Below are 25,746 nucleotides of genomic sequence, written 5' to 3'. Positions count from 1 at the left end.
GAGGAGGGATAGTGCGAAAGCGACATTGGGGGGCGAGAAGGAAACCGACACCTCCTCCTTTTCCGGTGAGTCTGGGGGAGTGGGAGAAGAAGAGGCCTGCACTGCAGAGAGCAGCAGAAGAGACCGTGTCGTCCGGCGACAGCCATGTTTCAGTTAGGGCGAGGAGGAGTAGAGAACTGGAAAGGAAAAGGTCCAGGATGAAAGGGATCTTACTTAAAACGGAGCGGGGGGTTCCAGAGGCCACACTTGGCATCAGCTGTCGAGGGTGGGGAGGGAGGGGGAAGGGTGCGAGGGGTGGGGAGGGTTTGGATTGGGATGAGTTGGCGGGGGCCTGGGCGGGGAGAGTGGGAAGGGGGGTGGCGATGGGAAAGGAGAACTGGGATGGGGTGGGGACGGGGAGAAGGGGAGGAGGGGGGGCCGGGAGGGAGAAGGGGAGGACCTGCGCTGGTACAGAGGAATCCTTGGTAGGGGTTGAGGGGGAGCGGTCTTGGTGGGTGAGAGGGAGGGAAACAGCTGGGTGGGAGAGGGGAAGGGGAAGGTGAGGAATGGGAATGGCAGTTGGGAGCAAGGGAACTGAAAGTTCATGGTGAGGTCAGCAGGGCGAGTGACAGTACCGCGGGGGGTTAACAATTGAGATGCAGAAGCAATAAAACAGTAGCAATGATAAAAGTAGGCGATGGCATCACAGGGTGTAGTTGAGCAATCAATATGCTATGGCAATAATAGAATTGGCAGACAATGAATTATGTCCTTTATGAATTCTCGTTTTCTCCGCAGCGACTCCTCAGTCTCTTTTGCTAACTCCTCCTCTGCTTCGCTCCCTCTAACTGTGAGAGTTCCTCAAAACTCAGTTCTGGGTCCCCGTCTATTCTCCATCACTACCATCTCCACACAGATGAAGCAGTGTGGTCAAGTGGATAGAGGGCAGGCCTAGTAGTCAGAGGACCTGGCTTCTAATTCCAGCTCCAGTACTTGTCTGCTATGTGACCTTGGGCAACTTACTTAACTTCTTTGTGCCTCACCTCCCCATCTGCAAAATGGGGATTCATTACCTGTTCTTCCTACTTTGAGATTGTGAGCTCCAAGTGGGACTTGATTATCTTATCTACCCCAGTGCATAGCACGTAGTAAGCACCTAACATATACCACTATATTATTATGATTCCCAAATCTACCTCTCCAAGCTTGACTTCTCTTCTTCTCTGTAGCCTTGCATTTCCTTCAGCCATAAAGACATATGTACTTGGGTGTCCCATCTACACCTCATATGAAACAGAGCTCCTTATCTTCCCACCCAAACTCTGTCCTCCCCAAGACTTTTATAACACTCTAGATAATACCATCGTCCTCCCTGTCTCTCAGGCCTGTAACCTTGGCATTATCATCACGTCACCTGATTCAACCTAGACATTCAGTTTGTGACTAAATTCTGTCAGTCTACTTTCACAATCACACTAAAATCCATCCTCTCCATCCAAACTGCTACTGCAGTTCCAAGCATTTATATCCCACCATGACTACTGTATCAGCCTCCTTGCTGACGTCTCTGCCTCTTGCGTCTCCCCACTCCAGTTCTTATTTCACTCTGCTGCCCAGATCACTTTTCTAAAATGTGCAGTCCATGACTTCTTACCCTTTAAGAAACTACAGTGGTTGTCCACCTCTGCCTCAAACAGAAACTGTTTACTATCCGCTTTGAAGTACTCATTCAGTTGCCGCTTCCATCCTAACCTCACTCATTTCCTATTACAACCCAGGCCACACATGTTGCTCCAAACAACAGCCTACCTACTGTATCTCAATTTCATCTGTCCAGTCTCCAACCCCTACTCATCCTTTTTCTGACCCCATCCTCCTTCATATCCAACAGAAGATCACTCTCCCCACCTTCAAAGCCTTGTTAAAATCACATCTCCAAGAGGCCTTCCTTGACTAAGTTCTCATTTCCCCTACTCCCTTCTGCAACACCCTTGGACTTTGGATTTGTACCCTTTATTCATCCCAATCCTCAGCCCCACAGTACTTAGGTGTACATAGCCATAATTTATTTTAATGTTTGTCTCCCTTTATGAACTGTGAGGTTTTTAAGGGCAGGAACGCATCTATATATACACATCTGTTGTCTACTTCTCTCCCAAGCACTTACTACAGTGCTCTGCACACACAGTGAGCACTCAGTAAATTCTATTGATTAACTCAGAGCTCCCAAGAGATGGCCGGGTGGGTAATAACAGCTGTTTGGATGTTCTGGGCAAAACATTTCAGGGTCTCTGTGGCTTTTGTTGAATTGAGCCAGTTAATTTGTGTCGTTCCTACTGACTTCTTTTTTTATACAGCATTTTAAATAGGAATTATCCATTTTCACTAAGGTGATTTTTTAAACAATAGCACATTTAAAGAATATTTTGGGTGTAACATTAATGTTTAAGTAAAATAATTGTGCTACTTGATTTTTGCCTGCATATTTAATGTAATGAAGATAACCCTTGGTGCAATTGGAAGTTTCTTGCAGGAGATCCCTTTAGAGTGTTGCATGGTAGTCCAAGAAGTTCACTGTAAAACAGTGGTATGTAAACTTTCATTCACTTATTGGTAAAACATTTCAATTTGGAACAGAGTTCAGTAAGGAGAATGCAGAAAGGTGTACAAAAACAACACCAGGGATTACTTTACAGTCAGTCCTGGAATAGTTCTGTTTTCATTTGGAGACACCAGAAATAATTGCCTTGATTTCTTTTATTCCCATCCTATGCTTTTGCTCTCATGGATTTCATAAATATTCAGATTTTCCACACACTGATCCAAGAGGTGGCCAACACCTAGTATAGATATTGCATTTCCCAGTGTTTAATTGACATGTTGTTAAGATATATTGACTTTGTTTGAAGATAATATAAATTTAAATATAACTAGAAAGTAGTACAGATATTTAAACTTATTGGATCATTAAAGGTCTTACAAAGCTCTATTAGTGTCCAATTGGCTACAAGACCAAAACCAACCATAGAATGCATATCCAGCTTTCCAAAGTATTTCATAGTGGTGACTTAAAGCCATAATTAATATCAGATGGCAAGATAGAATCACCAACTGGATTCTGAGGTAGTCCTAAGGCCAACACGAAGGCAGTGATCATTCTAACTCAGCAGCATGAAAAGATATTTGTTAAGCGCTTACTATGTGTCAGACACTGTTCTAACAGCTGGGTAGGTTCAAGTTAATTAGATTGGGCACAGTCCCTGTCCTTTAAGGTGCTCCCAGTCTAAGTAGGAAGCCACTTCTTTAGGAGAAGTGATTAAAATATCCCAACAGTGTTATCACCCAAGTATTTACCTGGGTACTAATCCTGGCTCTGCCATTTCTCTGTTGTGACATCTTCGGCAAGTCACTTCAGGTCTGTGCCTCAGTTTCCTCATCTGTAAAATGGGGCTTAAATCCTACTACTCCCTCCTATTTAGACCATGAGGTCCACGTGGGACAGGGACGTCCAACCCTGAAGGTCTTGTATCCACTCCAAAGTTTAGTACAGTGCTTGGCACATGCGAAGCACCTTAATTATACCTGAATTATAGGTCCGGTTTACTGTTTGTTAAAGCCATCACTTGGCCGGCAGCCTGTTACATTAGTAAGATTTGCAAGTGTTTTGTTGTTTTTTTTTAATGACTCTTGGGGGAATCACCACCTGAGAATTAACCTTGCTGAAAATCTTTGACAGTTCTTAGTGATCTGTAGGTGCTAAATCCCAGTGAGCATAAGGGGCTGAATTTCAACTTACTTTTTCATGAAACTTCAGTTAATTATCGTTAATTTGTTTTTCATAGTTTTGCACAGGAATTGGGGGGTTGAAGCCTAAGCAGATTTCTAAAATGAGTCAGGAAGTTGGAGTGAAGTCTTTGTACTTGAGCATGTTGGACTGTGTGGAAAGTTACCAGGTCTTTGTTCTGAATGATCATGCTAAGAAGCCCTTTTGTGAAAACTTCTATCTTCAATCAGTGATATTTGAGTGCTTACTGTGTGCAAAGCACTGTACTAAACATTTGGGAGAGTATAGTACAGCAGAGTTGTCCACGACAAGCTTCCATTGTAGTGTTTCTTCTGGTGAGAAACAGTGTCAGATCGAAAACAAAACTTTTTTTGTTGTCTGTAGGCATCAGTGTCATCAGTACCTAAAGAAGCTCCTGAGAAGTAGTGTTTCTTAGTTTATAGAGCATGGACCTGGGTTCTAATTCCGGCTCTGTCACATGTCTGCTTTGTGACCCTGGGCAAGTTGTTTCACTTCTCTGGGACTCAGTTACCTCATCTGGAAAATGGGGATTAAGAGTGTGCGTCCCATGGGGGACAAGGACTGAGTCCAACCCAGTTATCTTGAATCTGCCCAAGCACTTAGTATAGTGCCTGGCACATAATAAGTGCTTTAGAAAGGCCACAATTATTGTTATTACTTATTAGGTACTGGGGGGGTGGGAGGGGGCTACTAAGTAAGATGAGATCCCTGCTTTCAAGAATCTTGCAGTCTAAGAGAGAAACTAGCATAAATTGGTGACTGTACCACAGCTGAATAAGACAATAGATGTAATATAAATGTAATGGAATTTAAGTGTTGACTGTTTGCCCAGCACTGTGCTCAACTGAAGCGCAGAAAAGTTGAGACTTGCCTGAGGTCCCAATCGATCATTTGTGTTTATTGAGAACTTATTGTGTTCCCGTGAAAGGCAAGTGGTGGAGCCAGAACTAGAACCTGAGTCTCCTGACTCTGTGAATTCTGTGCTGTTTCCACTTGACCCCCTTGCCTCTAAAAGAAACAAGTGAATAAAAATCAGTCCAGTTCAAACACCCGAGTGCCAAAGTGGTCAATGGAATGCTTTGAGAAGGAAGGAGGGGAGGTAGTTCTAAGGCTGGCTTGGTAAGAAGGGAAAGAACAAATATGTAGGTCACTAACACATTAGTGTCCTCTGGCTTTAGTCAAGCAGTAGATAAAGCTATAGTGGTTGGAGCATATGTGTTCAGATATTGCAGCAATTGTGAAAATCACCAAGTAGGAGATTTGGTGGAAAAATTCAGAGATGACTCAGGCAAGGGAGACCCTGGATGGTGGAAGCAATGTCAAGATGGGGCCCAGAGATAAATCAAGTCAATCAGTGGAATGTATTAAGCACTTCCTATGTGTATAGCACCTTGCTTAGCACTTTGGGAGGTACAGTACAGCACAATTAGCAGACACATTCCCTGCCCTTAGTGAACTTACAGTGTAGAGGGGGAGGCAGACATTAATATGAATAAATAAGTAATTTGTAATATAGAATTTACAGATATGCACGTATATATGGGGGTGAGACGAATATCAAACGTCCAAAGGTCAAAGGTCCAAGTGCATAGCCGAAGCAGAAGGGAGAGTGAGCTGGGGAAAAGAGGGCTTAATCAGGGATGGCGTCTTGGAGGAGATGTGACTTTAGTGATGCTTTGAAGGTGGAGAGAGTGGTGGTCTGGTTGGGGGGGCGGGAGTTCCAGGGTACAGAGAGGACTTGGGAAAGGGGTCAGCAGCAAGAGAATAATAATAATAATGATGGCATTTATTAAGCACTTACTATGTGCAAAGCACTGTTCTAAGCGCAAGATAGATGAGATTAGGGCACAGTGAGTAAGTTGGTGCTAGAGGAGTGGTGTGTGCATCTTGTGCTGTAGTAGATCACTTGAGGTGAGATAGGATGAAACGGGCTGCTTTAAAGCTAATGGTAAGGAGTTTGTGTTTGATGCAGAGGTGGATGGGCAACCGCTGGAGGTTCTTGAGGAGTGGAAACACATGGATTTGAGTGCCTAGGTAAGAGAAAGCTGCAGCTTTGAACACTTGAAGAGTCCTAGGGAGTTACAGCTCCCAGCAGGATTGAACCATGTCTTTGCCCAATTTATGCCATGGGTCACTACAGGAGGGTAGGTGTTTGCATGCCCTATTTACCCAACCTGTGCAGTAGGGCACAGTAGCCCTGATAGTGGAATCTATTAGTCTGCTCTCATTCTGGACTTAATACTTGGAAAGTTTAGTAGTTGTCACATGTTTACTTGAATAATTGTCCCCACATTATTGCTTAATTTGTGCAACTCCAAAACAAGAGAGGGGCTATTATGAAGGGAATTGAGTCCAGCAATAAGAAGAACATATTCATAATTTATTATTAACAATAATAATAATAATAATGATTGAGGTATTTGTTAAGCACTTACTATGTTCCAAAGACTGTTCTAAGTGCTGGAGTAGATTCAAGGTAACCAGGTTGGACACAGTCCCTGTCTTTCATAGGGCTCACAGTCTTAATGCCCATTTTACAGATGAGGTAACTGAGGCAAAGAGAAGTGAAGTGACTAGCCCAGGGTCACACAGCAGATGTGGCAGAGCTGTGATTAGAACCCACATCCTCTGACTCCCAGGCCCATGCTCTTTTCACCAGACCATGCTGCTATATTAATGTCTGTCCCCCCTTCTAGGCTGTAAGATCGCTGAGTGCAGGGAACATGTCTGCCAACTCTAATATACTGTTCTCTCATTCACTGATTCAATCGTATTTTCACTTAGTACAGGGCTCTGCACAGAGTAATGGATCAGTAAAAATATAATTGAAAAGTATGATTGGACAGGATTTTTAAAAAACTAAAAATAGAAGGAAAAAAGGAGGCAGTAAGGGGGAAAGGAAGAGAAGGGAAAGAGGGAATTTCCTTCTGTTGCACACTCCCAAGTCCTGCATATAATAGGGACTCAAAGTGATCCCTACTCCTTTTCCCCTTTTCCTACCCCAGCACAGTGCATATTTTAAAAAAGAAAACTGCTAATAATAATAATAATGATATTTGCTAAGCACTTACCACTGTGCCAGGCACTGTTCTAAGTGCTGCGGTATCAGTTTGGACACAGTCCCTTTCCCAAGCGGAGCTCAGTCTCCCTCCCTCCCTTCCTGTTCCAGCTATCACTGCTTAAAATAAAAAAAAAGGACGTTTATTTCCCCTTCCAAAATTTGTGTGTGTGTGTGTGTGATTATGTGGTGGCAACAGCTATGCAAATAAATATGGTAAATATTCTGATGGAAAGAGCCAGTATTAACATGCTTGCACTGAACTCCTTATCTTCCCTCCCAAACCCTGCCCTCTCCCTGACTTTCCCGTCACTGTAGAAGGCACTACCATCCTTCCCGGCTCACAAGCCCGCAACCTTGGTGTCATCTCGACTCTGCTCTCTCGTTCACCCCTCACATTCAATCCGTCACCAAAACCTGCTGGTCTCACCTCCGCAACATCGCCAAGATCCACCCTTTCCTCTCCATCCAAACCACTACCTTGCTGGTTCAATCTCTCTTTCTATCCAGACTGGATTACTGCATCAGCCTCCTCTCTGATCTCCCATCCTCCTGTCTCTCCCCACTTCAGTCTATACTTCACGCTGCTGCCCGGATCATCTTTGTGCAGAAACACTCTGGGCATGTTACTCCCCTCCTCAAAAATCTCCATTGGCTACCAGTCAACCTACGCATCAAGCAGAAACTCCTCACTTTTGGCTTCAAGGCTCTCCATCACCTCCCCCCTCCTACCTCACCTCCCTTCTCTCCTTCTACAGCCCAGACCGCACCCTCCCTTCCTCTGCCGCTAACCTCCTCACCGTGCCTCGTTCTTTCCTGTCCCGCCATCGACCCCCAACCCACATCCTCCCCCTGGCCTGGAATGCCCTCCCTCCACACATCCGCCAAGCTAGCTCTCTTCCTCCCTTCAAAGCCCTACTGAGAGCTCACCTCCTCCAGGAGGCCTTCCCAGACTGATCCCCCTTTTTCCTCTCCTCCTCCCCACCACCCCCGGCCCTACCCTTCCCCTCCTCACAGCATCTGTATATATGTTTGTGGAGATTTATTACTCTATTTTACTTGTACATATTTACTATTCTATTTTGCTAATAATATGCATCTAGCTTTACTTCTATTTATTTTGATAACTTGAGAGCTGTCCACATGTTTTGTTTTGTTGTCTGTCTCCCCCTTCTAGACTGTGAGCCTGCTGTTGGGTAGGGACCGTCTCTATGTGTTACCAACCTGTACTTCCCAAGCACTTAGTACAGTGCTGTGCACACAGCACTCAATAAATATGATTGAATGAATGAATGAATAATATGCCACTGTTACCTAATTCAGTCTGTACACTATCAGTAGAGTGAGTGGAAGCTCCCTTTGCCTTCTGTCTTGAGAGTTTGAATAAAGTGGAAATTCTACTCTCCAGATCCCTGGCATTATGGGTCTCCAAGCAGTGGGCCAGTTTCTTCAAATTAAAGGATAACTACATATGTTGGGGTTCAGCCAAACCTCCTTATATTCCTAGCCTCTCCCATTGTGTGGGAGAGGGGAAGAAATGCTTGTTGTGGGCAGAATGTGTCTGTTATATTGTACTTCCCCAAGCATTTAGTACAGTGTTTGCAGACAGTAAGTGCTCAGTAAGTACAACTGAATGAATGAAATGGTACCAAATAAACATTGAAAGTCTTTTCTTTATTCTGATTTTTGAAAATTTCCTTACCTTCCTGCCACTGGAGCCTAGAAAAAAATCAGCATGCATAGCCAGAGCAATTTGAGAGTCATTTAAATAGTTCAGTGCTCCTTAAACAAGTTAGCCATGTTACATTGGGCAGATCTACCAGACCCCCTCCCCCACAATTTGATATGGCAGTTGGTCTCGGACTAGTTCTAGATGAACCCAGAAATTGCAGCCAGAGTATATCATTCTACTTGTTGGCATAATTTGTCTGTGATGATTTTAACTGAGAACCAGGGATTTAAACCTGGTAACTTAAAAATGGTGAACTGAGATTTTTTTTTTTTGGCTTGTGCCTGGTCTAAATACATTTTTCCCTCTTGAGAACATAATTGCTAACCCTCAAAGTGAAATTTGAACTAATTATCAAGGAAAATTTTCATTTAAAAAAGAATCTGATAATACAATACCTTTTTTTTGGTAATTTTACTAGGTAAATTGACTTTAGGGTTGCTTTCTTACTAATATCACAAGTTCCAAAAAATAAAGTATTTTTACACTATCCCGTGGCAATTTTTACCAGCAGGTGGGTTAAATTTCAGTTCTGGCAATAAGTAACTATAACAGTGGCACCTATTAAGTGTGCCCAGCATGGTGTCTGCTACTGGGGTAGAGACAAAATAATCAGATTGGACACAGTCCCAGTTCTAGATGGGGCTAGAGGAAAGGAAAACAAATATTTTTATCCCCATTTTAGAGATGAGGAAACTGAAACTGAGAGAAGTTAAGCTCAAGGTCACTGCAGACATCTAAAACCCAGGTCTCCTGACTCTCATTCTGTGCTCTTTCCACTAGGGCACAAGACCGTGCAACCTCTTCAAACCAAGTGTTTTAATGGACAGACTGACCAATCAATTGATGGCATATATTGACCATTTAATATGTTCAGGTCCATGTACACACGCACACTATTTGATGATTTCTTCCCAGAAAATCTGTATTAATTGACAAATAGGTATATCTCTAGATTGTAAACTCATTGTGGGCAGGGAATGTTTCTGTTTATTGTTACATTGTATTCTCCCAAGTGTGTAGTGCAGTGCTGTGCATACAGTAAGAGCTCAATAAATATGACTGACTGACTGAATGAATGCTTTGTCAATTCATGGGTATGGAACTCTGAGGAGTGCTGGCTTGGTGTCTCCTTTGCCCTAATGGCAGTTGTCCCAGGTTGAAAGGTGTCTTTTCTCAGGTTGCGATGGCTAAGTGGGAGTGAAACAGTAGCCAGGAGGAAGACAAAATTGCTGGTGCCAACTGTGCTGCTTTACACTTGGCCACACTCCAAAATGGCATTTAATGTAGTGATTGATAGTACGCTTCTATTGTGTTTTTTATCATTGACTATGCAAACCCTTCTCTGGCATTGACTTTACTATTGTTTTGGTAGCCGTTTCTGAGGGCTATGCTTCTGTAGAGTAAATTAATTTTTTTAGGCAGTGTTAGGGAGAAGTAAGGTGGAGACCCAGAACCAAAATACAGTATCAGTGAACCAATCTTAATTATTGAGCCCTTATTGGGTGCAGAGCACTGCACTTGTGTAGAGTACAGTTGGTAGACATGTTCTCTGCCCACATGGAGCTTATAGTCCTAAGAATTTGTTTGTGACCCTGATTAAAGTTATCCTCAACCTCCACTACATTTACTTGCCCCTGGTGACCGTCTGCTTCTGAAGAAACACCTTACAATGTGACAGCCTCTGTATCTCATTGTGGGCAGGGAACATGTCTGTTTATTGTTTACTGTACTCTCCCAAGTGCTTAGTACAGTGCTTGGTGCTCAGTAAATACAGTTGAATGAATGAACGAAAAGGAAGTGATGTTTATTCATAAGGTAACCATTGTAATGAATATATTCCAGTGCAAAAGTGAAAACTAGAAAAAACAGTAAAATATACTGTCAGGCTTATACAAAACATTGCATATTTTTAGAAAAAAACTCTTAATTCCTTACAATCCACTGTCTCTGCATTGAGAAAACCAAAGACTAAGCTAAAAATATTTCCTGCACTATGTATGCCCATGAATTTTTGTAGTGCTTCTATTTTTCTGAAGATTTCAAATTATTTTATTTTATCTTCACAAATGCCTATGAAGTATGGAGAGGCAGGTGCGAGTATGTCCATTTTATATATGAGGAAATTGAGGCGTTACATGACTTGCTGTAGTCACACAGCAGTCCAGTGGCAGACCTAAGAGTCGAACTCAGGTTACTTGACATTCAGACCCGAGCTCTGTTGCCCAAGATTATGCTGTCCCAGACTGTAAGCTTGTTGTGGGAAACGAATGTGTCTGTTTATTGTTATATCACACTATCCCAAGCGCTTAGTACAGTGCTTTGCCCATAGTAAATGCTCAGTAAATACGATTGAATGAATATTCAGTCAACATCAGTGAATCTTCAGACAGTACTTTTTTGTATCAATTCAAAATGGGAAACCTCAAAAGTTTTTGTTGTAATGGATTTTTATACACCCCTTCTGACTGGAATCTTCCCATCTACTTCCCAGGAATCCTGATATTAATTAGTGGTATTTATTGAGCACTTATATGCTGAGCACTGGTCTAAGTGCTTGGGAAAGTACAGTTCAACAGAATTAGCTGACATTTTCCCTGCTTATAATGTGCTTACAGACTAGAGGGGGAGATTTAAAGATACGAACATAAATGCTGTGGGGTTGGGGTGGGACAAATATATCAAATGTCCAAAGGTCACAGATCCAAGTGCATAGATGTTGGAGAAGGGAGAGCGAGCTGGGGAAAAGCGGGTTTTTAATTGGGAAAGGCCTCATGGAGAAAATGTGGCCTTAATTTTTTAATGGCATTTATTAAGCATTAACTATGTGCAAAGCACTGTTCTAAGCACTGGGGAGGTTACAAGGTGATCAGGTTGTCCCACGGGGGGCTCACAGTCTTCATCCCCATTTTACAGATGAGGGAACTGAGGTCCAGAGAAGTTAAGTGACTTGCCCAAAGTCACACAGCTGACAATTGGCAGAGCATGGATTCAAACCCATGACATCTGACTCCAAAGCCCGTGCTCTTTCCGCTGAGCCATGCTGCTTCTCCTTAATTGATAGTCCTCCTCTTCCCTTACCCCGTAACCAACTGGCCTTTCTGGACTCTAGATGCTGCCTTGAGGACTGCTGTGGATGGGGACTGGAGCTGGCATTGGAAGGCAGATAAAGCATAAAGGCAGTCATTGAAGCCAACTTGTCAATGTGAGCATGCTAGAGAGGGCTGAGAGATGGAGCTAGTGAAACGGTGGGGCTTTTGAAATGTGGCTTCAAGCACCAATCCTGTCTGCCTAGTGTAATCCCTCTAGCATTAGGTATAGATCTGGGGGAATTTCCTACAGGAGAATCTCCTTCTTAAAAATGCCTGTGGATTTGGTGACTGTATTACAGTCTAACTTATATGCCATTGAACCGCAGCCAGGGGGTATCCTGGGTATCCGTAATTTGGTGACTTGAGAACATAAGATTTGTTGAAAAATGGATGACATTCCTGGAGTATATGAAGTGAAAATTTCATACTGTGATCTCCATCTGCTAATGGATTGAAGCAGGCATTGGCAGTTCAAAAAAGCTTTTAGGACAACCGCGTTTCATATAAAGAAGATATGTATTAAATAGTAAAAATCTAAATGCAGGGAGCAATCAATTTCAATTGCAACATTTTGACCTCATTGTTTAACTGAAATTATTTCTTCTTGGTTTTAATACTTACTCTATAGGGAAGGGCTGGATTTTCACAGGGACTTAAGCGGCTTATGCTCCAGGCCCTGGAACTCAAAAGGGCCAGTGGTGTTTCAGAATTCCTTCCCCCTTACCCCCCCGCCCGACCGACACACACACCAGTTGCATTTCTGTTGTAAGTGGTTCCACCCCTGTGCATATTTTCCCTGTCCCCTTCCTTATGAGAAGCAGCATGGCCTAGTGGGTAGAGCATGGGCCTGAGACCTGAGTTCCAATCCCAGCTCTGCCATTTGTCTGCTTTGTGACCTTGGACAAGTCACTTCACTTCTCTGTGTCTCAGTTGTCTCATCTGTAAAATGGGGATTAAGATTGAGCTTCATGGGGGACAGGGACTGTGTCCATCCTGATGTGCTTATATCCACCCCAGTACTTAGTACAGTGCCTGGCACATATCACTTTCCCTGTCCCCTTCCTTATGAGAAGCAGTGTGGCTCAGTGGAAAGAGCACGGGCTTGGGAGTCAGAGGTCATGGGCTCTAATCCTGACTCTGCAACATGTCTGCTATGTGACCTTGGGCAAGTCACTTAACTTCTCTGAGCCTCAGTTACCTCATCTGTAAAATGGGGATTAAGACTGTGAGCCCCACGTGGGACAACCTAATTACCTTGTATCCCCCCCAGCGCTTAGAACAGTGCTTCGCACATAGAAAGCACTTAACAAATGCCATTATTATTATATCAAATGCTTAACAGCTATTATTATTATTCTCTGATCTTTACTTCCTGTTCCCCTCCAGGAGCATCTTGCAGCAGTAGGAAGCTGGGAATGCCCAAGCCGAACTCCTTGTCTTCCCTCCCAAACCCTGCCCTCTCCCTGACTTTTCCATCAGGTTGTTGACGGCACTACCATCCTTCCCGTCTCACAAACCCGCAACCTTGGTGTCATCCTCGACTCCACTTTCTCATTCACCCCTCACATCCAAGCTGTCACCAAAACCTGCCGGTCTCAGCTCCGCAACATTGCCAAGATCCACCCTTTCCTCTCCATCCAAATCGCTACCCTGCTTGTTCAATCTCTCATCCTATCCCATCTGGACTACTGCATCAGCCTTCTGTCTGATCTCCCGTCCTCGTGTCTCTCCCCACTTCAATCCATACTTGATGCTGCTGCCCGGATTGTCTTTGTCCAGAAACGCTCTGGGCATGTTACTCCCCTCCTCAAAAATCTCCAGTGGCTACCAATCAACCTGAGCATCAGGCAAAAACTCCTCACCCTGGGCTTCAAGGCTCTCCATCACCTCGCCCCCTCCTACCTCACCTCCCTTCTCTCCTTCTACAGCCCAGCCCACACCCTCCGCTCCTCTGCCGCTAATCTCCTCACCGTGCCTCGTTCTCACCTGTCCCGCCGTCGACCCCCGGCCCACGTCCTCCCCCGGGCCTGGAATGCCCTCCCTCTGCCCATCCGCCAAGCTAGCTCTCTTCCTCCCTTCAAGGCCCTACAGAGAGCTCACCTCCTTCAGGAGGTCTTCCCAGACTGAGCCCCCTCCTTCCTCTCCCCTTCGTCCTCCTCTCCATCCCCCCCGTCTTACCTCCTTCCCTTCCCCACAGCACCTGTATATATGTACATATGTTTGTACATATATATTACTCTATTTATTTATTTTACTTGTACAAATCTATTCTATTTATTTTATTTTAATATGTTTGGTTTTGTTCTCTGTCTCCCCCTTCTAGACTGTGAGCCCACTGTTGGGTAGGGACTGTCTCTATATGTTGCCAACTTGTACTTCCCAAGCACTTAGTACAGTGCTCTGCACACAGTAAGCGCTCAATACATGCGACTGATTGATTACCATAGGGCAGTCTCTTGTACTGCTGCTGCCTTGGCCAAAGCCACAGGATTGTGGGCAGGGGTGTGCATCACAGCAGCCTTAGTGTGTCAGTTAGGGGAACAGGCTAGTGCTGGTACCATGGCAGCTGCAGGGTTTTGTACCACTACAACTGTAGCCACAGCCACGAGGTTATGGACTGAGGCTGACACTGCTGCCAGCCAGGTCATCCATCCTGGCTGTGGGTTCGAGTGTCATGAAAAGCTTCCCCCCACGCACCCCAACCTATTCGAACTTCCACTGCTAAAGCATTTGGGTCATCTGAGTCATGTAAGGAGGTGTCATTGTGTGTGTGTGTGTGTGTGTGTGTGTGTGTGTGTGTGTGTGTGTGTGTGTGTGTTGTGTATGTTTCTGAAAGGTGTTTAATAATAATAATGATATTTGTTGAACGCTTCCTGTCAAGCACTGTTCATCATCATCATCAATCGTATTTATTGAGCGCTTACTATGTGCAGAGCACTGTACTAAGTGCTTGGGAAGTACAAATTGGCAACATATAGAGACAGTCCCTACCCAACAGTGGGCTCACAGTCTAAAAGGGGGGAGACAGAGAACAAAACCAAACATACTAACAAAATAAAATAAATAGAATAGATATGTACAAATAAAATAAATAAATAAATAGAGTAAAAAATATGTACAAACATATATACATATATACAGGTGCTGTGGGGAAGGGAAGGAGGTAAGATGGGGGGGATGGAGAGGGGGATGAGGGGGAGAGGAAGGAAGGGGCTCAGTCTGGGAAGGCCTCCTGGAGGAGGTGAGCTCTCAGCAGGGCCTTGAAGGGAGGAAGAGAGCTAGCTTGGCGGATGGGCAGAGGGAGGGCATTCCAGGCCCGGGGGATGACGTGGGCCGGCTGTTATATGTACTAGGGTAGCTATAAGCTAATTGGTTTGGACGCAGTCCCTGTTCCACATGGGCCTCAAAAATCTTAGTCCCCATTTTACAGATGAGGTGACTGAAGCACAGAGAAGTTAAGTGACTTTCTCAAGGTCACACAGGTGACAGGTGACAGAGCCAGGGTGAGAACCCAGGTATTTCTGACTCCCAGGCCTAGACTGTAGCCACTAGGTCATGAAGCTGGAGCAGAGTTGAAGTCTGGGGGATTTGGAGGGAGGAGGAGTTACAGTGTAGGTGGAGAGGTGCTTCATGGTACAGTGGTGCAGTATTGCCACACCATATGTGATATCACTATTCGGTGGTGCGTATGATGTCCTGTGCATTTTGGGTCATGGGGTAGAGGGCTGGGAAGGGAAACCTTACAAGCCACCATTTTAAATCAGTCCAAGATTCAGGTCTAGCTAAAAGCAGATGTTACTATGAACTTGGGATTGTGATCTTAGAAAGGTTTGAATTTTATGAACATTTCATGAAAGTCTTTGGTCTGTAGCACACCTGCCTTCCAGATATTCTTGGCGCAGAAGGAAAGGTGAAAGACTTTGACTTCCAAGTAGCTGGGTCTTTAGTGCCTAGTACAGTGCAGTTAATTCTTCTGTAATATGTGGATTCAGCACTTGTTCTCCCTTCTACTTACACTGTGAACCTCTTATGGGACAGGGGTGGTATCCAACTTTATTTTCCTGTATCTACTCCAGGGCTTAGTATATAGTGTTTGGCACAAAGGAAGTGCTTAACAAATACCACAATTATTATTTTTAAATTAATTTGCATATGAATACATCATAATATGAAAATATCATCGCTGTCTGGTATTTTCCTCTTTTATAGTCTAGGCATGAGCTTAATTCTGGAATTATATTTATTGTTTTAGGCCAACAAAAGTTTGTTGTATCTGTAATTTGTGTATATAATTGCCTGTCTTCCTCTCTAGACTGGCAGCTTGTTGTGGGCAGGGAACGTGTCTCCCAATTCGGTTATAATGTACTCTCCCAAGCGCTTAATATAGCATTCTGCATGCGGTAAACATATAATCAGTGTGATCGATTTACCTGAATAGTTTGTTTATCAAGGGGGCAGAGCTATGCACAGGTGAGGCGTGGCCCATGAATTCCAAAAGAACTGAGCTTTTGGGGCTGGCAGACTAGACATGAATCAGGTCAGACAGTCCTGAATCTAAGTTCTTTGGGGCTGGCAGAATAGAAACAAATCTAATTCAGGACCATCTTGAAAATCTGCTGCAGAGGCTGTACCCTCCTCTCCCCCATAAAGTTTCCGTAGTGAGCTTTTTTTTTATGACATTTAAGTGCTTACTATATGATGAGCTATTCTAAGTGCTAGGGTAGGTACAAGTTAATTAGGTCAGAAACAGTCCCTGTCCCAAAACTGCTCAAAGTCTAAGTAGTGAGTAGGGTAGAGGCAGCATGGCCCGGTGGCTAGAGCACTAGCCTGGGAGTCAGAAGGTCATGGGTTCTAATCCTGGCTCCACCACTTGTCTGTTGTGTGACCTTAGGCAAGTCACTTCTCTGGGCCTCAGTTCCCTCATCTCTAAAGTGGGGATTAAGACTGTGAGCCCCATGCAGGAAAGGGACCATGTCCAACCGGATTAGCTCATATCCACCCCAGCATTCATTCATTCATTCAATCATATTTATTCAACGTTTACTGTGTGCAAAGCACTGTACTAAGCGCTTGGAAAGTACAATTCAGCAACATATAGACGGTCCCTACCCAGCAGCGTGCTGAGTCTAGAAGAAGGAGACAGACAAGTGCTTAGAACAGTGTTTGGCATATAGAAAATGCTTAACAAGTACCACAATAATAATAATTTTTATTATTATTATGTGCCAGGCACTGTACTAAGCACATTTAGTACAGTGCCTGGCACATCGTAAGTGCTTAACAAATACCATAAATACTATTATTATTACCTTATCTGTAAAATGGGGATTAAGACTGTGAGCCATGTGGGACATGGACAGTGTCCAACCTGATTAGCTTGTATCTGCCCCAGTGGTCAGTACAGTGCCTTGCCCATAGTAAATGCTTAACAAATACCATTTAAAAAAAAATGGTTCTAGTAGATAGTCCAGCCCACCTTTTCTTTCCTCTCATTTCATCTCCCACTGAGTCAAAATAGGGAGACATTTAAGTGACTCTCCTTCTCTGCTACTGTTACTGGAACCTGGGCCTCACTGCTATTCAGGCCACCTGAGCCTTGGAATTATGTGGTTATGGGATACTTTACAGTTGTCATTTGTACACATTTCTGATGCAGGGGGGTTGGACCCCCCAAATTTCAGTTACCGGGGTCATATTTTGGGGCCCTGGCCTAGCTGAATCAGACCCTAAGAATCTAGTCGGTGTCAAAGTTCTCAAACGAGGATGATACTGTTCTTTTGGGTTGCTTAGTGTTTCTTAGGCCACACCTCCGCGGTTGTTTTTTCACTCACAGTACTTCCACCCTGTGCTGTTTTGAGGAGGAAGCCTTGTGCTTAGTTATGATCTGGAGGATCCGTTATCTCCAGGGCAGCTATAGTGACTTGTTGCCCAGTTGCTTGAAAGAGATATTGTCTACCTCGTTTTTTTAAATTTTTTCCTGGGACTGTTTTAGGCATGAGAGAGAATTTGTTTTACTGGCGTTGTAAGAATTTCAGTTTCCGGGATTATCACATGATTATGAGAAACAGCATAAATAGAGCACAGGACTGGGAGTCAGGAGGATCTGGGTTCTAGTTCCATCTCTGCCACCTGTCTGGTATGTGACTTTGGACAAGTCACTTAATTTCTTTATGCCTCAGTTACCTCATCAGGACAATGAGGATTAAATCTGTGAGTTCTTTGTGGGTCAGGGACTGTGTCCAACCCAGTTATCTTGTATTCATTCATTCATTCATTCATTCATTCATTCAGTTGTATTTATTGAGCTCTTACTGTGTGCAGAGTGCTGTAATAAGCCCTTGGAAAGCACAGTACAGCAGTAAAGAGAAACAATCCCTGCCCACAACAGGTTTACAGTTTGTTGGGGGGGAGACAGACATCAAAACAAATAAACAGGCATTAATATAAATAAATAGAATCTACCCTAGTGCTTAATACAGTGCTGGGCACCGAGTAAGTGGCTTACAAATGCCTTAAAAAATCACTTTGCAAGCTTCCTAACCTCCTGATTGTTTTCCCTAAACAAATAAATTGAATGGAGAATATTTTCCTCTTCCAGTTGTTTGTTGTTTCCATTGGTCAAGGGCTTAATTTTTTTTTTTTTTTACTTAACACATTGTTGCCTTTATTTAAGTACTGGCCTTGAAGCCCATTTGTTCACCTCCTGAATACTTTTACATTAAACTACTATGAAATTTACTGTAGTATCTACTCTAAGTATTAAACCGTAAGCTGCTTTTCCATTATGTCCGTATTTTTTTTTTCCATTCAGATATCCAGCTGTTTTCTCATAAGCCATTTTCTCCTGACACTCTGTGGGTCTTTTATTTCCTTAAGATCCAAGCTTTGTTACCAAGCACAACCATAGTTTTTATATATTATTCTGGTATCTCTGGGGAAGAAAAGATCTAAGCCTTTGATTTTTCCGTATACTGCTCTCTTTCAGTAGTATTTATTAAGCACTTACTCTGTGCAGAGAGCACTGTACTAAGTGCTTGGGAGAGTACAATATGACACAGCTAGTAGATTTGTTACCTGTCTGCAAGGAGCTGACTCTACACACATTTAATTATTAACATGAGTCCATTGATCCTGTGTGTTAAATACTAATTCAGATCTTCACACTCCCAAATTTAGTTTCTCATCTAATGCTTCTTAGTATTTAAGTATTCACATGGTTCTGCTGCTACTTGTGAACTTTGTTTCCTTGGAATTCCAATTACACCGTTTTCAATTATGCTTGCACTGTACCTTTTGACAACTATGCTAGAGAATATGTTAGTGGTGGTCAAATAAAAACCTCAGGGAGTTCTGGCCCTTCAGGTTTGCAGAGTCACCTGTTTAAAATAGTTCTCACTTTAAAGTGCATTGAACTAAAGGAATCCTGTTTTAATTAGACCGCCCTAGATAACAGAGGAATGTGGTACATGTAGGTGGTAAATATATTGAGAGCAGCAGCATGGCCTAGAGGAAAGAGTATGGGCCAGGAAGTCAGAGGACCTGGGTCCTAATCCCAGCTCTGCCAATTGCTTGCTGCGGAACCTTGAACAAGTCACTTAATCCTTCTATGTCTGTTACCTCGGCTGTAAAATGGGGATTCAATATCTGTTCTTCTTCCTAATTAGACTGAATATCAATATGGGACAAGAACAGTGTCCGACCGGAATAATTGTGTCTACCCTCAGTGCTTAGAACAGTGCTAGACCCACAGGATGTGCATACATACTATTAAAAAAAATGGCCTTTTCAGGAGCTTTCACATGTCCAGCGAGGAATCAATGGAAGCAGGTTCTTTTCTCACAACTATATAAAGAGCATCTCCAAAGGTCAAGTGCCTTTGAATTAGTTAATGATTTCCCGTCAGTATTACTTACAACTGTCCCAATATTTTACATGCAGATTTAGATGAAGCTGGATTAGTGATTTGGTATGTGTAAGGTTCAAAGGTGTGTGTTCTAATCTTGCATTCTCGTGGAAAGTGAACTCTACTAAGTAACTGGTCATTTTAAGAGACGTTTGTCTTCATTCCCTCAGGAAAGAAAGTAGCATATTTGGAAATAACCATCATTTTCAATTGACCACATTTTTGATAATTTTTTAATTCTTTTTTTCCCCTCATATTGCATAATCTATTTGTGGTGCCAACATTTTAAATGGAGCTCTCTGAACAGTGCTTCTTGCATGTGGACACTCAGTAAATATTACTGGTCTAACAAATTTTCAGGCCATCCTACTGGAATAATTTTGAATGTAACCAACTTGAACGAGAGCTAATTGTTTTCATTCAGGGCTGGAGGGAAGCCCAAACTGGTCAGACCTCTGGGACGGTATTCGGAGAAGTCACAGAACTGGTGTTCCTGGGTGGCTAGCAGCAGCAGCAGCAGGAGGTAGTGTAGGGAGGGGAGGGAGGGAAGTGGAGACTAAAGGTGTGAGGAGGAGTGTCCCTTCCCACAGCCCCTGGTGGTGAATTAACAGCCCCACGGCCCCCATTTTACTCATGCCAAAAGCCCTGGGCTGCAGTGGCCAGCAAGCCATCCCTTCACCCCTCCTGGAAAGTCTGCTGTTACTGTGACCGTCATTAATGACTGTTCCCCAACCCCCTCCAGGAAAGTCTACTACCTTGTCATGCTGCTGCTGTCACCCCCAAAGATCCTCCTCACCCACAGGGGTGGCAGGTCCTAAGATAGAATTGGTGTTTTGCCTTGGTTGGGGTTTTTTTTGTATTTTTTTTTTTTTTTTTTTTTTTTACTTTCAGCAGAGGCTTAAATTGAGTTGGAGAGCTCACGGCAGTGTCAAAATATTTTTCTCTGCATTCCAAGAGAGTGTGCTGTAGTTACACATATAGCCTAGTGATGAATAGTGACATTCATTCCATAGAACGTATTTATTGGTGCCAAAAATAAAGAATCAATACAGCATTTCTATTAGTCTTTTCAGCAATCAACTCTAATTGTCTATCAAGTGACAAGATTCTACTGAAATTCAGGGGATACCGTATTTTCTTCTTCAAGCAATATTGCATTTGTGTTGGGATGCTCCTGTGGAATTAAGGAACATTCTTTTGACAACTGATGATGGTGGGGTGTTTTTTCACTTCATACGATATTTAAGAGCTTACTATGTGCCAAGCACTGTTACTAAAGTCGGGGGTAGATACAAGTTAATCAGGTTGGACACAGTCCATGTCCCACATGGGGCTCAGGATCTTTATCCCTGTTTTATAGATGAGGTAAACGAGGCACAGAGAAGTTAAATGATTTACCCAAGGTCACACAGACAAGTGTGGGCGCTGGAATTCAAACACAGGTTCTTCTGACTTCTAGGCTTCACTGCGTCTCTGTTGATGATGTTGTTATGGTAGTAAGAAATAGCATTTGAATAACCACTTTATGCTACGAATCTTACTAGATGTTTTGGAAGTACATGGCGTAGAGGATAGAGCATGGGTCTGGAAGTCAGAAGGTCATGAGTTCTAATCCCAACTTCTCCATTTGTCTGCTGTGTGACCTTGGGCAAGTCACTTCACTTCTCTGGGCCTCAGTTACCTCATCTGTAAAATGGGGATTGACTGTGAGCCCTATGTTGGGCAAGAGACTGTGTCCAATCCAATTAGCTTGTATCCACCCTAGCATTTAGTACAGTGCCTGGCACATAGTAAGCACTTAACAAATATTATTATTATTGTTAGTGTTATTAGCATGTTCACAATAAGTTTCACTCATTCAATCATATATATTGAATGCTTGCTGTGTACAGAGCACTGTGCTAAGCGCTTGAGAGAGTACAATACAACAATAAGCAGATGCATCCCCTGCCCATGAGCTTACAATCTAGAGGGGAGCAGACAGACATTAATACAAATAAATAAATTCCAGCTATATTCATGAGAGCCGTGGGACTGGGGGGAAGAACAAGGGGAGCAAGTCAGGGAGATGCAGAAGGGAGTGGGAGAAGAGGAAAAGCAGGGCAGGATGGGCTTTGTTAAGGAAGACCTTGTGGAGGAGATGTGCCTTCAATAAGATTTTGAAGCAGAGAAGAGTAATTGTCAGATTTGAGGACAGAGTGTGTTCTAGGCCAGAGGCAGGACGTGGCTAGTGGTGGGTGGTGAGAGAGGCGAGATCAAGGCACAGTGAGAAGGTTAGCATTAGAGGAACAAAATGTGTGGGCTGGCTTGTATGTTCTCTTCCCACAAGGAGCTTACACTCTTAACAGATAAATTATGTTTCAGAAGCAACAGTTTTATACATGCACAGTGCTCAGCACAGCCTAAGTACTAATTGTGAAAACTCTCAACACAACCATCGTGTTTGAGTGGAACTGACTGAAGGCCTTTTTTCCCTGTTTCCCCTCTCCCAGGTCATTTTTGCCTTGTCTTGTAATGCTGGTCTCCTTCAGTAAAGTCTACAACATTTCCTAGACCATGCAGTTAATGAAGTAGACAGATTAGTAATAATATTTAGTCAGAAAATATGAAACTACCCTTTTTGGGTAATATTTTTGGATTGTTAGTAGAGAGATTTATTAGACTTCGTAATTTCAGATTATATAGATGGAAAGTAGACTCTAAAACATTGAACTTGAGTCCTGAAAAAATCATTTCAGGAAGTGTAGCAATTAGTGAAAAGTTGGGATAGAAAAATTTTTACAATAAATTCATTTCAACAAACTTCAGATGACTGCGTTTTAAAAAATCAGTTCTAAAATTGACTGGGGAATACATGTTCAGACACTGTGATTGAAATGTTCTTAGGAGTGAAATACTTTTTGAGGTGTTTTGTTTAAAGTGAATTAACTGGTAATCTGTTCTCTCAAGCACAAATCAGTCAGGGTTGGGAATCAGACTATGTAGAAAAATCATGTTCTTAAATTAATCAGTGAATCAATTGATGGTATTTGAGTGCTTACTGTGTGCAAAGCCCTAAAGTAAGTGCTTGGAAAAGTATCATACATTAGACTTGGTAGGCACAATTCCTACACAGAAGGAGCTTACACTCTTAAGGGGGAGTCAAACATAAAATGAATTACAGATAGAGGAAATACTAGAGTACAAGGCTACTTGTGGACAGGGAACATGTCTTCCAACTCAGTTGTATTGTAGTATCCCAGTTGCTTAGTACAGTGTTCTGTACAAAGTAAGCAGTCAGTAAGTATGACTGATTGACAAGACTCTCTAGACTAAGCTCATTATGGGCAGGGAATGTGACTGCTAATTCCATTGTATTGTACTCTCCAAAGTGCTTAGCACAGTGCTCTGCATTATAGTAAGCGCTCAATAAATACGAGTGATTGATATATACATAAGTGTCATTGGGCAGGGTTGAGTATCCAAGTGCTTAACGGATGCACAGCAAAACAAAGGGGAGGATAGATAGGGTAAATCAGGGATAGGGCTTAATCAGGGAAGGCCTCTTGGAGGAGACTTTTTTTTTATAAGGATTTAAGGTGGGAAGGAACTCCAGGCCTGAGAGAGGGTGTGGACAAGGGGTCGGTGGCAAAGTAGATGAGATTAAGTTGTTTCCTGACCCTTTTCATCTCACAACCACAGCTGGATCTGAGAAGCCGGATTTTGTACCATACCAGTTGGTGTATGCACACTAATGAGGAATAATAGTCAGTGGCCAGAAATAGTTTTAATTCCCAAAACCATTGGTAAATAAGATTATGTTCATGGTGCATTTTTAAATTTTCCTAAGCAAGTGTTTTATTTTTGAAGACACCCAGTTAGAAGGAAAGCATATCCCTTGGAAATTGTACTGTACTTGTGAGGGAGAGAAGGCCGTCCTGGTCTGATTAATCAAAAGGATTACTTCTCTCTTAACGGAAGATCAATTTCCATTGCTCCAATAAGATTCTGCCTCCTCCAGATCAAAGCAGCTCTTTTTAATGGTTTCTTTTTGAGTATTAATAATTATAGCATAAACACGATGTACTATGGAACAGTGCACGCTGGTTTCATGCTGCTGTCCCAGACCCTTTTTATCACTTATTGTCTAACCGCCCCATATTTGCCAATCCACCACTCTCCACACCTTTAAACCCTTATTGAGGTCACATCTCCAAGAGGCCTTCCCCAGTTAAGTCTCCTTTTCCCCTGACTCGCTCTCCCTTTTGCATCATTTCTACAGTCGCATCTGTGACTTTTGGGCATTTGATAGCCACCACACCCTCAGCCCCACAAGCGCTTATGTACCCATCTATGACTGATATATTAGAAATGATTTATATTAATGTCTGTCTCTCCCTTTAGACTATAGGCTTTTTGTGGGTAGGAAGGTGTCTACCAGCTGTGTTATATTGTACTCTCCCAAGCTCTTAAAACAGTGCTTGCAATAAACACTCAATAAATACCATTGTTGATGATGATAATGCAGACCTTAGCACCAGTTGAGGTGGTCAGGATGGTACAGAAATCTCGTTGTGGGCAAGGAATATGTTCTTGTTATATTGTACAGTGCTCTGCATGTTGTAAGTGCTAAATACGATTGACTAAAATAAGCTGCACACAAAGGTGAAAGCTGCCCCATGAACCCAACCCACATCCTAGCCATTTCTCCCTCTCAGTTACATTTGGATTGGCAGAGCAGCATTAAAGTGTTGTAACAGAAGTGGTTTTCCCCCGGGAAACTGTTCATTCATTCATTCGTATTTATTGAGTGCTTACTGTTTGTGGAGCACTGTACTAAGTTCTGGGAGAGTAGAATACAACAACAAACAGACATATTCCCTGCCCACAGCAAGCTTACAGGCTAGTGGGGGACAGACAATATAAATTAAAAAATTGCAGATATGTACAGTGTATAGTTGTTCCAACCCCTTCTGTCCCTTCTGGATTTAGTTGAGTTTGAAGGATGAGTCATGTGCTCAGTGTATCTTGCTTATAGCCGCTCATATAGTAGAAGCAGCAGTTTCTACTGGCTGAATGGATCTGCTGGGTATTTCGTGACATACTGCTTGGGAGCAGGGAAAAACTAATTTGTTTGCTTTGATTATTTTCAGAGTTAGGCCGGTAAGTTCTGGGTGCATTTAGCTAAATTACACTAACTGAGGCAAATTCATGTGACACAAAGCAGATGGTTGTTCATGTCTTTGAATCTGTTTCCTCCTGACTCAGTTTTCCCTAGAAGCTGGCCCTTTTTGCCATCTATTCAAGAGCCAAACCATTGCTTATATATGAATAATTTTTTCTCTCTGCTAAATGCTCGGAATGTAGCATGAATGTTTCAGCAGTAAACTAAAGTGAAACGTTTTGTTCTCCTGTACTCCAACAGGCTCGGGTTATGTATGATTTTGCCGCAGAGCCTGGGAACAATGAACTGACGGTTGCTGAAGGGGAGATCATCACAATTACCAATCCGGTATGAAAATAAAATACGGTTGTACTCCTGATTGTGTGTTACAGTGACCTTAAAAAGTTTTGGGAGGTGTAGAAGGAAATTAGATGACAAGCCAATTGAAGATTGCCCTCTTCTGCCCTATAAGGATTTGGCAAGTAGACTAAATGTAAATGTATCCACCCCAGAGCTTAATACAGTGCCTGACTCACAGTAAAGTGCTTAACAAATGTCATTATTATTATTACTGTTGCATTTGTTAAGCATATACTGTAATTTCAAGCAACAGTACTAACAGTACTAAGCAAGTATAGTAAGCCCTGGGATAGATAGAAGTTAATCAGGTTGGACATACTCCATGTCCCACATGGGGCTCAAAGTCTTAATCCCCACTTTACAGAAGGGGTAATTGAGGCACAGAGAAGTGAAGTGACTTGGACAAAGTCAAACAGCAGACAAGTGACAGAGCCAGGATTAGAACACAGATATTACAACTCCCAGGCCTGTGCTCTTTCCACTACACTGCCCTGCTTTTCAAAGTTTGCTAAATCTGAGTGGTATTTGATATGAGAGAATAAGATCTAATTTTCCCCAGAATAATAATCCATGAAGTGCCATTGGTAAGTAGAAAACAGACCATGACCGTGGATGGATCTGAGAGGAAGAGTGAGTGTTGTCAAGATGGTGGCACTTCACCCGGGTTCAACCCCTTC

At 42.9% G+C, this 25,746-nt stretch overlaps 1 protein-coding gene across 1 annotated transcript in view; it reads left to right on the top strand.

The window, feature by feature from the left end:
- Positions 1-25,746, top strand: part of SNX9 (sorting nexin 9) — a 162,337-nt gene that overhangs the window by 35,276 nt on the left and 101,315 nt on the right. The window contains exon 2 of the mRNA XM_038766702.1: positions 24,971-25,057. Coding sequence (XP_038622630.1) covers positions 24,971-25,057 — 87 coding nt within the window. The remainder of the gene's footprint in view (positions 1-24,970; positions 25,058-25,746) is intronic.

This window comes from Tachyglossus aculeatus, chromosome 2 (genome assembly GCF_015852505.1).
Source record: "Tachyglossus aculeatus isolate mTacAcu1 chromosome 2, mTacAcu1.pri, whole genome shotgun sequence".
NCBI classification, from domain to species: domain Eukaryota; kingdom Metazoa; phylum Chordata; class Mammalia; order Monotremata; family Tachyglossidae; genus Tachyglossus; species Tachyglossus aculeatus.
This window is presented reverse-complemented; position numbering and strand designations above follow the sequence as displayed.